The sequence below is a fragment of the Artibeus jamaicensis genome, unplaced genomic scaffold (assembly GCF_021234435.1).
Source record: "Artibeus jamaicensis isolate MK-2021 breed Jamaican fruit bat unplaced genomic scaffold, CSHL_Jam_final scaffold_833, whole genome shotgun sequence".
NCBI classification, from domain to species: domain Eukaryota; kingdom Metazoa; phylum Chordata; class Mammalia; order Chiroptera; family Phyllostomidae; genus Artibeus; species Artibeus jamaicensis.
Genome location: NW_026522056.1, coordinates 1,115,005 through 1,127,416, shown reverse-complemented (window position 1 = coordinate 1,127,416; position 12,412 = coordinate 1,115,005). Strand labels below are relative to the sequence as shown.

At 48.8% G+C, this 12,412-nt stretch overlaps 1 protein-coding gene across 5 annotated transcripts in view; it reads right to left on the bottom strand.

Annotated features, from left to right (window-relative positions):
- Window positions 1–6,132: 6,132 nt before the first annotated feature.
- The window catches only part of ARHGEF7 (Rho guanine nucleotide exchange factor 7), a 137,545-nt gene continuing 131,265 nt past the window's right edge, over window positions 6,133–12,412 (bottom strand). For all 5 annotated transcript variants that reach the window (XM_037137670.2, XM_053659943.1, XM_037137667.2 and 2 more), the window contains 2 exons: window positions 12,321–12,375; window positions 6,133–8,840 (listed from right to left, as the gene is read on the bottom strand). In XM_037137670.2, the coding sequence (XP_036993565.1) occupies window positions 8,718–8,840; window positions 12,321–12,375 (178 nt within the window). In that variant the 3' untranslated portion in view covers window positions 6,133–8,717. The remainder of the gene's footprint in view (window positions 8,841–12,320; window positions 12,376–12,412) is intronic.

Genomic DNA, 12,412 nt, shown 5'->3' with positions numbered 1-12,412 from the left:
TCCCAGAGACAGGGAAGGAAAGCTAATCTGTGAGGAGAGAATACAGGTGCCTGGGCCAGGTGAGGGTGGGGCAGCGAGGAGTTACTGACCAGGCGGTGAGGCAGGGGAGTGTGACCAGGAGGGGTAAGTGGAGGGACCACCACCCGGGGGAGCAGGCACGGCTTCGGTTGATGTGTCACACTCACCAGACCACTGGGGAGGAGCAGGGACACAGGACTTAACCAGGGTCAAAGTTTCTGCAGGACCCGGGTGGTGGTTCTGGCAGGATTTAAGCAGGGAAGAGATGGGAGGACAGAACCTGTGGGAGGGGTTGCAGAGAGAGAACCTACCCAGCCTCTCCTATTATCCAGCCCTCCGAGAGGCTGCACCTTCTGACATTTCCAAACTGAGGCAGTCGGGTTGTCTCCTGAAATCTTAACCTGCAGCAGCAGAAACCCTGCCAGACATCAGCTCGGGTCCGTTCTTGACAAACTTCCAGACAGGGAGTCGAGTGTGGCCCTTTGCGGCTGGGGTTCGCACCGGGAGGAGGACAGATGCTCACAACAGGCTCCAGGAAGAGGCCGAGGAGGCCTGGAGACTCCCAGGGATTTACTCCAGTGAAGACAGAGTCAAGACGGGGCAGCGAGGGGGCCGTGTGGGCAACTGCTTTGGGGTGGGAACAGGGGGCAGGCAGCCTTTGTGGGGCTGGTAGGACCAGGAGGGGAAAAGAGAAGGGCGACTCCCCCTCCACCATCGGAACCCCCACCTGGGGCCACAGGACAAGGGAGACGCCACTTTACCCCGACCCAGTGGCCAGAACCCCCAGAGTGCTGCTGTTTAGGGGGGTCCCCCCTCCACAGTCCCAGGCATGTCAGTGCCTGAAGCCTCTGTCCACTTTGGTGACCAGCCAAGCCAGGACTGTGGAGGATGGAGGCTTACCAGTCCATGGGAGGGGGGGCCAGAGTGGCCGGGGCTCGTCTCTCCCTATATTAGCCCTGAGTCCTGTTCCCACGTGATAACCAGCGACTGCATTTACTGACTTCATTTTGGTGAAGAGCAAGACATTTGCTGTTGTGGGCTGTGTCATCTTCCCACGCGAAAACGTAGGTGGTGTGGTGAGTCTTCTGGAAAAGTGCCTTGGGATCCATTACAACCTTGAGGCCTGCAACTGCTAACCCTTCATTAGTCCACACCTTGATGGGATTTAAATAACAACCTACAACACTGGGGCCTCACTTCCGGAAGGGCAGGTACTCAGGTTAGAGACGGGACTGGGCCAATGCCCAGAGGTGACAGTCCGCTTTCCCTACTGTTATGAGTTGAATTGCGCCCCAACCCCCACCAAAAAAAGAGACGTGTTGAAGTCCTGATGTAGGCATGTACCTGTGCACATGACCTTATTTGGAAATAGGGTCTTTGCACATACAATCGGGTCATGATGAGGTCACACTCAGGATGGGCCCTAATCCAATACAACTGGTGTCCTACTAAGAAGAGATAAGTAGACACACTAAGGTAGTGGCCTTGTGAAGACACGCATGGAGGGAAGGTGGCCATTTGCCAACGGAAGCAGAAATCAGAGCCACAGGACCACCAGACGAGGACCACCAGACTGCCGTAACCACCGGAAGCTGGCAAGGGCAGGGAGGGTCCTCCCCTCTCCCTTCGGGGGAACGCAGCCCCGCCAACGCTGCAGCTTCAGAATTCTGGCCTCAGAACTGAGAGAGAACCAAGTTCTGTCAGGGTCCACCCTAGTGGGTTACTTACAGCGGCACCAGGAAACTAGCACATCACACCGTTAGCCGTTTTGCTGCGACAATAACCAGAGAAGGAACCCCTCCCTGCGTACCACGGCTGCTAGAAGACAGTAAGCCCATAGCGTGTTGATTACAGGGGGCCCGTGGTCAGACCAGGGTCTCTGACTCCTGGGCCCCCTCGGGCACTGTGGGCCACCTCGGGCCCGGGCCCACAGGCCAGTGTGGTCTGAGGCCCAAACAGCCCCACCTTCCTGTCTCGGAGCCTCTGTCAACTACACGAGATGGCCCAGCCAACCCATCAGCTGCACAGCGACGCTGACCGCCAGCTGTCGACAGCCCTCACACACCACCGTCAGACTGGGGCTTCCCTGAACAATTCCCTCCTATTATGCAGCCGCCAGCTTTTAATTTTGCTGTGTTGCCACGACCTCCTTTCAGTTATTAAATGCCAACCTGTTTTATGAATAAAATCAAGTTAATTACATACTGCATCCAAGAAAGAAATTAAATCAGCACCCACCTCAGCCCAGGCAGAGCGCAGACGATCAGCATCCAGCCTGTGTTAGGGGAAAGGCGTCCTGCAGAGGGTAACTTTTTATTTATTTATTTAATTTTATTTATTTTTTAAAAATTTTTTTATTGATTATGAGGGTAACTTTTTAGAAGGGCAGGCTGCACTTTGTCCTCTGCTGCTGCTGGTGCAGTTTTCAGGGACAGGGCAGCACCTGGCTCCAGAGCCCAAGTCCCACAGGCTTTGCTGACAGCCATCTTGGTGGGGATGCAGTCAAGTGGGCTTCCTGGGGAGCCTGCCGCTGCCAGTCGGAGCCCCCTACCCTGCCCTCGTGGGAAGGGCAACAGTGCGCACTGTAGGTGAGCACATTCCAGCATCAGAGATGACAATTGTAAAGGTTTTTTTAAAAGCTCAAAAGAGGACTGAACCTGAGAGCCACAGAGAAGCCATTTGCAGGCATGTACAGGTTCCCCTGGCCTTAAGCTCACTCAGCCCTTCCCCAAGCAGCCACGAGCAAGCACTGAGGCATGACAAGCAGGGGATGGGAATACGACGAGGAGAAAAACAGATGCCACCCGGACTTCAAAGGGGAAGAGGGAATCCATAAAATCATCACAGGCCACGTGTATGTAAACACCACTGGAAGGAGGGATGTGAGGACTGAACTGGGATATCAAGGAACCCAGGTCCACCAGGCACAGGACTTCCAGACTGTCCCCAAGGGCAGGGAGGAGCAAGGCCGGCCCAGAGAACACACCGGTGAGCACAGCTGGGTTGCGGCAGCCCAAGGTTGCAGGAATGACCACGTGTACAAATCTGCGCCATTAGTAGGTTCATACAAGGTCACCTGATGAGCACCAGAACAGCAGCGTGTCTTCTTGGGCAGGTGATGGGGGCAGAAGCTGCAACCTGTACATGTCCTTCCAGGTCTACTGAGAGGAATCATTTGGTGGCCAAGTAGGAACCATGAAATTAAAGCAGCTTTGTGAAAGCATGCTTAAAAGCCAAAGGATGAAACTTGCCATGTTTATAGTAAGGAGACCAAGGCTTCCCCGGCACCGAGGGGACCAGAGCAAGGACAGCACTGTAACATTAATCAGTTCTTCCTGACCAAACCAGAGGTACGTGGCCTGAATGCTGACTTTTGGAGTGGTTGCCATCACTACAGTATCACAGATGTTTGGTATTTTCCACAATGAAAAAAACACACCATCACCACGAGAAGGACCTTGGCTCCGTGGTTGTGCCCAGGAAAGAGGAATAAAAGGGCACTGAGGTTAATGGGGTTTCGGGGGAGGTGTTGCCAGGGGTGCCGGCTAGGCCAAGGGCTCGCCCCTCTGCTGAAACAAGAATAGTGCAGGCAGGCGGTGCCACGCCAGTGCCTTTTTTTTTTAAAAACAAAATCTGGTGAGAGCTGTCACATTTAAGAATAAAGTTTTTAAGTAGCCACTGAGAGCTGGAGACATAACAACCCAAAAAGTAAAAATAAAAAGCTGTAGTTCATCCCATCTTCCCCCTACTGCTTGAACAATTCTGACACCTTTAGAACTTGGACACACCTGAGAACTGAGCACCCTCTGCAGCTGCAATGGGCACAACTGTTCTTAGGGGCACAGTCTCTGAGCCTGAGACACACAGGCCAGCTGTCAGGTCCTCTTCCACCGGCCTATCAGAATAGCACACACACCCCGACTGCATGCAGACACCTGGAAGACCCGAACAGATCAGCCGCTAGTCTGCGGACCCTGCCTTTCCTCCTGCTTCCTGGTCACTGCTCAGAGTGCTGGGTGGCTCTCAGCCCACACCCTCAGCAACCTCCCCCCTGCCTGGGGCCCACACTGACTTGTTCCATCAGCACCCAGGAGCTGGGCAGGAAAGCAGCCTACCCGCCGCCCCCCACTTGCTGAAAACCTGTTTTAGAGGAATTTAGAAAGGAGAGGGGCAAAGCTAGACATGAGTTCACAATGGTAGACTGAGGGCTCGTTTTATTTGCTTTATGAAGAGAATTACTGTTGCATGAACTCTGATGAGACCACGGACAAAAACATACCCATCTGCAGAGACCACCCCTTCCCTCCCTCCCAGGAGCACGTTCACTGAAGAGTGGGGCACGAAGCCCAAGTTCTAAGTGTAAAACTGTCAATGTCACTTCTAAAACATCTTCTAGGAATGTGGCAAATCCTATCGAACTCTAAAAAATGCACAAACCGCTTCCGGGAGCTAATCACACAGCTGCACCCACATGGCTGCGCGGCCGTGCACAGCGGCACACGCAGCGAGCGCATTAGCAGTGGGAGCAGCCCCTGCAGGGCACAGGCGAGGAAGGTGAACGCGGTCCATCCGACCACTTCTGTAGCCCAAAGGTCATAAACATTCTGTACTTCTTTCTAAAATGTTCAAGCTCTGTTTTTCATATGTAGGTCTTTAATATCCCTGGAACTAATTTTTTGGATGTAGCTATTATTTTTCCCACACGGATTTTTTTACAAAGGTAAGTTAAAGTGTGACCTCGTTTGTGGGGAACAAAACTGTATGTATACACGCAACTGCATACATTTGCATCTGCCTAAACGGACAAACAAAAGAATACATGAGACACGTCACATTGGTTACTTTCGTGGAAGAAGGTATTGGGAGGGAAATACTCTCTTTACATCCTTGGGTCGTTTGCGTCTTCCCGATGAGCAGGTATTTCATAATTAAAGACTAGCTAAAAAAAAATAAATGCCTAAACTGCCCCCGAAAGATGAACAATCCGAATCAGAGGAGTCCAAGATGCCAGGCATTCTATTCACAATGCAGCTCAACAGTGATTTGTGAATGCCTTCTCGTTTTAGTCGGAAATGGAAAACTTTATCCTCTAAACTTTGGGTACCGGCTGCATTGGGGTTCTTGGCCCCTACTGCCCCAGCCTAGTCACTGCACCCCAGCGGCTGTGGGCTGAGCCAAGCACATGGACGTCCTGGGCAGAGGCCACTTCATGTTGTTCTCAGAAACGCCCTTCCAGAGACACCCATTACCCCATGTCCAGCAGGGACGCTGGGCTTCCAGCTTCAGGCTCCCTTGTTCCATTCGGAGCTCTGGACTGGGACGCACCATCACTTACAGCTGCAGGGGTGGCCTGGATACCTGTCCTCACTACCTTGGTAGCCTGCCTCCTGGAGAGTTGGAGTGTTAAGAGGACTGTGAAAAATGCCACACAGACCTAGTTACCACACAGATGCTAGTTACAGCAGCGGGAAGACAGAATGACTTTTCTGCAAGATACCCATCCCATTGTTCGTCTCCCAAAAATCTGGTAGAAAGACGACAAAACAGTAGTTACGAAGTTACCAAACAGAAAACCACAGTGACCCAGAGGAGTGTGCTGTCAGCTCCATTCCACAGGTTCCAGGGCAGAGCTCCCGAGGGAAGAACGTTCTGCACACCCCCAGTCTGGCAGGTTAACTCGTGGCTCGTTTTCTTCCCTGACCACTGTTCTCCAGCCACTTCCCTGGACGGGAGGCCCTGCCTGCAGAGAGTGTCGGGAAAGGACCACGCTAGTGACAGACACGCAACCTTCTGTGCTCTCATGACATTCCTTTAAGGGCCCACAGGAATCCTGAAAAATCTTTCACTTATTCAACCCCACTCCAGGGTTTACTGAGCATCTTCCAGGACCACAGTCATTCTACAGTGACAAAGTGGAGGCCATGCCTAATGTCAATTCCATTTTCTAATCTACCTTCAAATATTCACAAACCCTACACTTTGAAGGCAAATATGGCATTTCCCAGTGTCTAAAATATACCTCATAATTAAAATATATAAAACAGTCAAAATAAAGTGTAAAGGTAACATACACAAAAAATACATCATGGAAAATAAAGTGACATATTTGGAACGTAAGAAAAATAATCAGTTTAATAATTACAACAACGTAGCATAGTAGTCAGTGCCAGGACAGTGCGGCATTTACGTGAAGGTCCCCACAGCTGTAAATGAGGGCTGTGTGTCCTGGAGACGGGAAGAAGTGAGGGACATCAGGAGGTCCACACAGAGCCAGGAGGTCTCCGATGCCCAGACACCCTGGCCCGTGTGGACAGGCACACGCACCGCAAAGCACAGTGGACAGAGCTTCCGATGCCACATCTCAGCATCGTGTGGGACTGAAAGTGCTTCACATCTCAGGGTAGGAATGGCTTCGTCTCCTCGTCCGTGAAAGGTGAGAGCAGAGAAGTGACCCTTAGGGTAAACAGTGGCCCTTTTACTGTTCCCATCAACCCCGACCCCTCAGAAGGTCACATGGAGAAATGTACGCAGTCTATTTACAAAATAGAGCAAGTTTGTAGAAAGAATTGCTCTCAGATACATTTTCTCTGCTCCCTAAAAAGCTTAGTAAAATATTGGATCCGTGGGAAGAAAAGGTAATGCATTACAGAGGCATCTCAGCCTTCACCCTCCATCAGGGGAAGGGACAGTGAAAACACGCGTGTTCTCACCTGTCGCTTAATCAACAGTTAAGGCAGGTTCTGTTAGAAGACCCGTCCGGGGTGCTGACAGCAACACTGTCGTCACAACTCGGTGGAGAGATCAGGTGACGAATGTTGTTCCTGAGGTAAAATTTGCTTAGGATAGCAAACTTCAGTACACTCAAATTTAATTGTTTTTCACTGCAATGTGTTATGCATCACCCAAAAAAATAGTACTGTAAAAATAGGGCTTACCAAAAAAATCACAAACTTTTCTAGCCCTAGCACTAAGGAACAAATGCTAAGTACAGAAGGTTGGCAATTCTAGTTGAAAGGTCAAGTGTGGGTGGGTCAACTCTGGGCCCCAGATACATGAGCTTACAGCCCGGAGGGGGCCGGCTCAAGTGACCACCCTCGGCAGGGAGATGGGTGGGGACAGAGACTGATTAGCATGGGCATGGACCAAGACCCACAGACGATCAGAAAACCAAGTAGTTCCCAAGTTGCCCTGTTCACAGGCATCAGAAGATTCCACTGCAATTAAAGGGTCACTTGACCAACAAAATATCACAAATCGCAAAATGTCACATCTGCTGCCCAATGGGTATCTTTGAGAAGTCTCTAACGCACAGGGCTGAGATTGCTTTTTGAAAGTACAACACCTGTTCTACGAAGAAGCTGTCTCACTTTAAAATGATCTCTTTACAAGAGGGAGACGGAAAGAGCGGTTCCCGGTGACATCGTGATCCCCTCTCCAAGGCAGAAGGACAAGCTGGGCTCCATGGCTGATCTTCCTGCCCAGGCTGCTGAGGCGTCCAGAGCCCCTGTCCCAGGGGTCAGCGGAGCCAGAGCGAGGACTGGCTGCCTCCATCTGCTCTGCCATTTGGACATGGGGCGGGAATGGACCCACGTTGAAACATTTGTTATTAGGTGGAATTTAAGGTGGCTACTGCTCTACTCTTGCTGGAAGAGGGAAACACGTCCCTTTCCCAGTGAGCACTGCATCAATGCTTGCTGCGCCCTGACTAATCCTACCCAGCCAGGTCAGCTCCCAGAATCACCTTGATTCGTCTTCATGGGCTGCAGTGATATGTAATACATTTAATTTATAGGTTCTAGTGAAGCTTTCTCTTTTGAGGGAAGACCAAAACAGTGCACTTTGTCAAGGTATTCAACTAGTCTATGTATGCAAGTCTGTGATGATCTCTCCAAGTGAAGTACACTCTGATGATCACAGCGTTCACAAGAAGTGGGTAAGAGGGTGCACCTGCAGCTGGACACGGCGGTGCGTGTGGGACCCCCTCGGAGTCTTGGCCAAGGCCCAGGCTCTCCCTCAATCAGCCAGCGCGTGGCGCTCGGAGCCACCCACGTTGGCGACTGCAATACTGCTTTAACAGAAGAGCTTCAAATGGCATCAAAGTGTCTCTGCAGCTATAAATAAGGTTAAATTAGTTAGGCATACCAAGTGGGCAGTAACTCTGGAGCACTGTGGACACTGCAGTGGTGGAGAGCACTCAGCCATCCACCAAAAGCCATTCAGGTGCCCTCTGCTGCCCATGTGTGCACTAACACAACTTCTAGTTCAGGGGACCAGAGAGATTTAGTGGGGAGGGTGTCCTAGCGTGGGTATTAGCCCAGATGTAACAATCGTGGATATGCATTCAAAGTGGGGTATTCACAAGAAACATGTATATATAATATTTATATATATTCAATAAAAGCCTGAAAGACCAGGGTTTGTAGTCAGTCACTGTACTTATTGCAAAATGAGGTAATTAAGATGTTACCACAGTAAGATTAATGCAGTTCACCCTCGGTGTCTACACCTCATGTTTGGGTTCTTCAGGAACAATGTGACTGTTTCTGTTTTTCGTGATGGACTCCAGCTTTTGTATGCACAGAAAGCAAGACAACTTCCATTTGCCCTGCCCTGTGGTCCTGAATTTCACATCGGCTGGGGTCACGGGGCTCCCAACTTGGTCTCATAACTGGTCTTTAAGAAAGAAACGAGGACGTTCCTTAGAGGTTGGTCTCGTCCCAAGCAGGATCGTTCATATTCTTTAGAACTTTCCTCACCAGCTTTTCTAGCTCTTTGCGGGCTCTCTGTTCTTCCTCCAGAGATTTCTTCATCTTCTTGTTATCCTGTAAATGAAGCAGACAGGACATTCACTGTGTTTGGCCCTGGAGAGGACTTTCTTCCCCCCAGGAGACTTGGGGGCCTCGCTGACTGAAATCCCAGGCTGGGGGTCCAACCCTGCACTGTGGTCATGAGCATGTTCAACAGGACTGCCTTTCTGAACAGACACTCGGGGCTCCTTACCGCACAGTTGTTCCTGAGAACCAAGGCAAATCACAGATGGAAAAACAGTCCTAACATCTCTTACAATTTAAGTTCCAACTATTGAAGAAGAGAATCTCTGTATGACATATCATAAGCAAATGGCTGAAAATAGCAAAAGAAACAACTTGCATCCCACCTACTCTTCACACATTTGTAAAGATCTTACAGAGTTATGCAAGAATGGAAGTTAGAGCAGCTGAATGAATATACGAGTGAATGAGTAAGCGCTACTTCCATACAGCCTGCACCCGGTCGCTCCTTCGCATGGACAAGATGCACACACAAAGAGGTGTCCCACTGCCACCAGTGAAGCGCAGCCCAGGAGCCCCTCCGAGGAAGGAAAGCACTTGGAAGCAGCCTCGAACACCGCTGGGCATGGCTGAGGGGGCAGCTCTGAGCACACGCCAGGGCTGGACCACGCTGTGCTCCGGGCTCCCCTCGGCCTTCCCTCTAGTGGGGCAGCACTTACGACTCCCTCTGTGGAGACCAAAGCCACTTGCACGAACAATGTGCATACACAAAATACATTTCGTCTGACTTGTTGCTTTGGTTTCTCAAGAACAAGGACCATGTGTTACACGAGAAGTGGCAGAGAAGAGTCACAGTAGGTACTTTATAAACCTTTTAAGCAGTTGGAAGTTTAGATATTTTAAATAATTATTCTATCAGAATTTGAGATGGTTTTTGATGCCAAAAACAGTAGAGTAAAAAGACAGAGTTTAAACAAGTCACTTTAAAGATTTATTTCCTGGACTTCCGCCAAGATGGAGGTATAGGTGGATGTGCGGTGCCTTCTCACACAACCAAGTTTAGGGACAACTAAATATTAGCATCAGAAAACACAACCAGAACACGGAAAATTGAACTTTTCGGAAGTCCGTAAACAACAAATTCTTCAGCCCGACCGGTAAGGGGCGAAACCGGCGTCTGGTGAGGGGTTGCACAGGAGGACTGGTCGGACGGACCCAGGCGCGGAATCCAGACGCGCGAATACAGACGCACGGGTTCCAAATGCAGGATTGGACCTAGCGAGCGACCGAGCAACCCACCAGGTGAGCGACTGCAGAGGAGACAGTGGGGAGGCGGTGCTGCGTGTTGACTGCGGTCGCCTGTTTGCGCGCGAGCGGACAGGCGAGGGAGTGGGCGGTTGGACCGGTGCCCAGCGTCCCCGCGGGAAGCGGCGGTAGAGGGCGCCGCCATTTCCCCGCTCTGACCACGCCTCCACATACAGCGTCACAACCCAGCGACCTGGGAGTCCAAGGCGCCGCTTCTCTCACTTAAAGGGCCAGAACAGACCAAAAATGTGGCAAGAAGACCTCAAAGCCCCAGAGATAAATCTAAGCGACGAAGAAATAGCAAAACTCTCAGATGCACAGTTTAAAACACTGGTCATCAGGATCCTCACAGATCTGGTTGATTATAGCCACAAATTAGAGAAACATATGAAGGCTAAACTAATGGAAATGAATGGAATTCCACAGAAAACCAATAGCGATGAAAAGGAAACTGGGACTCAAATCAATGGAGTGGACCAGAAGAAACCAAATAATGGCCAAACAGAAAAGAGTCAAGGAGCAAGAATTCAAAGAAATGAGGAGAGTCTTAGGAACCTCCAGGACATCTTTAAACGCTCCAATATCCGAATTATAGGGGGTACCAGAAGGGGGAAAGACACAACCACCAGTGGAAAAATTATTTGAACAAATAATAAAAGAAAATTTCCCCAATCTGGCAAAGGAAATAGACTTCCAAGAAATCCAAGAAGCTCAGAGAGTACCAAAGAAGTTGGACCCAAGAAGGAACACACCAAGGCACATCATCATTACATTAGCCAAAATTAAAATGAAGGAGAGAATCCTAGAAGCAGCAAGAGCTAAGGGGACAATCACCTACAAAGGAGTCCCCATCAGACTGTCAGCAGATTTCTCAAAAGAGACCTTACAGGCAAGAAGGGGCTGGAAAGAAATATTCCAAGTCATGAAATCTAAAGACCTACAACCAAGATTGCTCTATCCAGCAAAACTTTCATTTAGAATGGAAGGACAGATAAGGTGCTTCTCAGATAAGATCAAATTCAAGGAGTTCATCATCACCAAGCCCTTATTATATGAAATGTTAAAGGGACTTATCTAAGAAAAAGAAGTTAAAGAAACATGAACAGTGAAAGGACAACAAACTCACAGTTATTAACAACCACACCTAAAACAAAAGCAAACTAAAAGGACAGCTAGATCAGGAGTGGAAACATAGAAATGAAGATCTCAAGGAGGGTTAGCAACAGGGGAGTGGGAGGAGGAGATGGGGGGAGAAGGTACAGAAAATAAGTAGCATAGACAGTAGATAGAAAATAGATGGGGGGGGGCAAGAATAGCATGGGAAATATAGAACCTAAAGGACTTGAGACACATGGACATAAACTAAAAGGGGGTAATGGTGGGGATGGGGGGGGCAGGGGGGAGGGGAATGAAGGGGGGAACAGAACAACTGTAACAGCATAATCAATTTTAAAAAATAAATTTAAAAAATTTAAAAAAAAAAAAAGAAGATTTATTTCCTGGTCTATCACATTTACAAAAGACTGATGATCTGATCTGAAATTCTGAAAAACAGGATTTCCTTTCTATGTTACAGAGTTGGCCAAAAGTGCATTTAGTTTTTTCCATTCAGTGGCTCCAGTAGCACCCAGTTGTCTTTAACGTCCTTCAAAATAATTTTGTTAGATTGCACTGTGACAACTGTCATATTAGTGTGCATTTAAGAAAAAACTTACCAAAATTGATGAATTTTTGTGCAATCATTTTAATATTGGAGATGGAAGAAGATATGCAACATTTTCAGAATATGCTTTATTATTTCAAGAAAAGTAAAAACAACTGAAATGCAAAAAAAGATCGGTGCAGTGTGTGGAAAAGGTGCTGTGACTGATCGAATGTGTCAAAAGCGGTTTGCCAAGTTTTCTGGTACTGCTGACGTTGTGGCCAAAATATTCTTAGCTGTGGGGCTGTCTTATGCACTGGAAGATGTTAAGCAGCACCCCAGTCTTCTACCCACTAGAAGCCAATAGTGGAAGATGGCTGACATACTCAAAATAGCCAAATCAATAAAGTTATTGGTGAAAATGAAAAATATCTTTTATTTTACGGAAAAAAAAAAAAAACCAACTAAATGGGCTTTTTGGCCAACCCAATAATTTGCTTAAGGACAATTGACTTCATTTTCAATATAGTGTTCTTTTCCCCCATAAAAAAAAAAAAAAGATTAAAGAACTCAGTATCACCCACCTGTCTTAATTCTTGGACTTCGTCCTTCAGTGCATAGACAGTATCAACAAGACTCCTGGAACAGAAAATGGAATGAAACCTGAACAAGGATG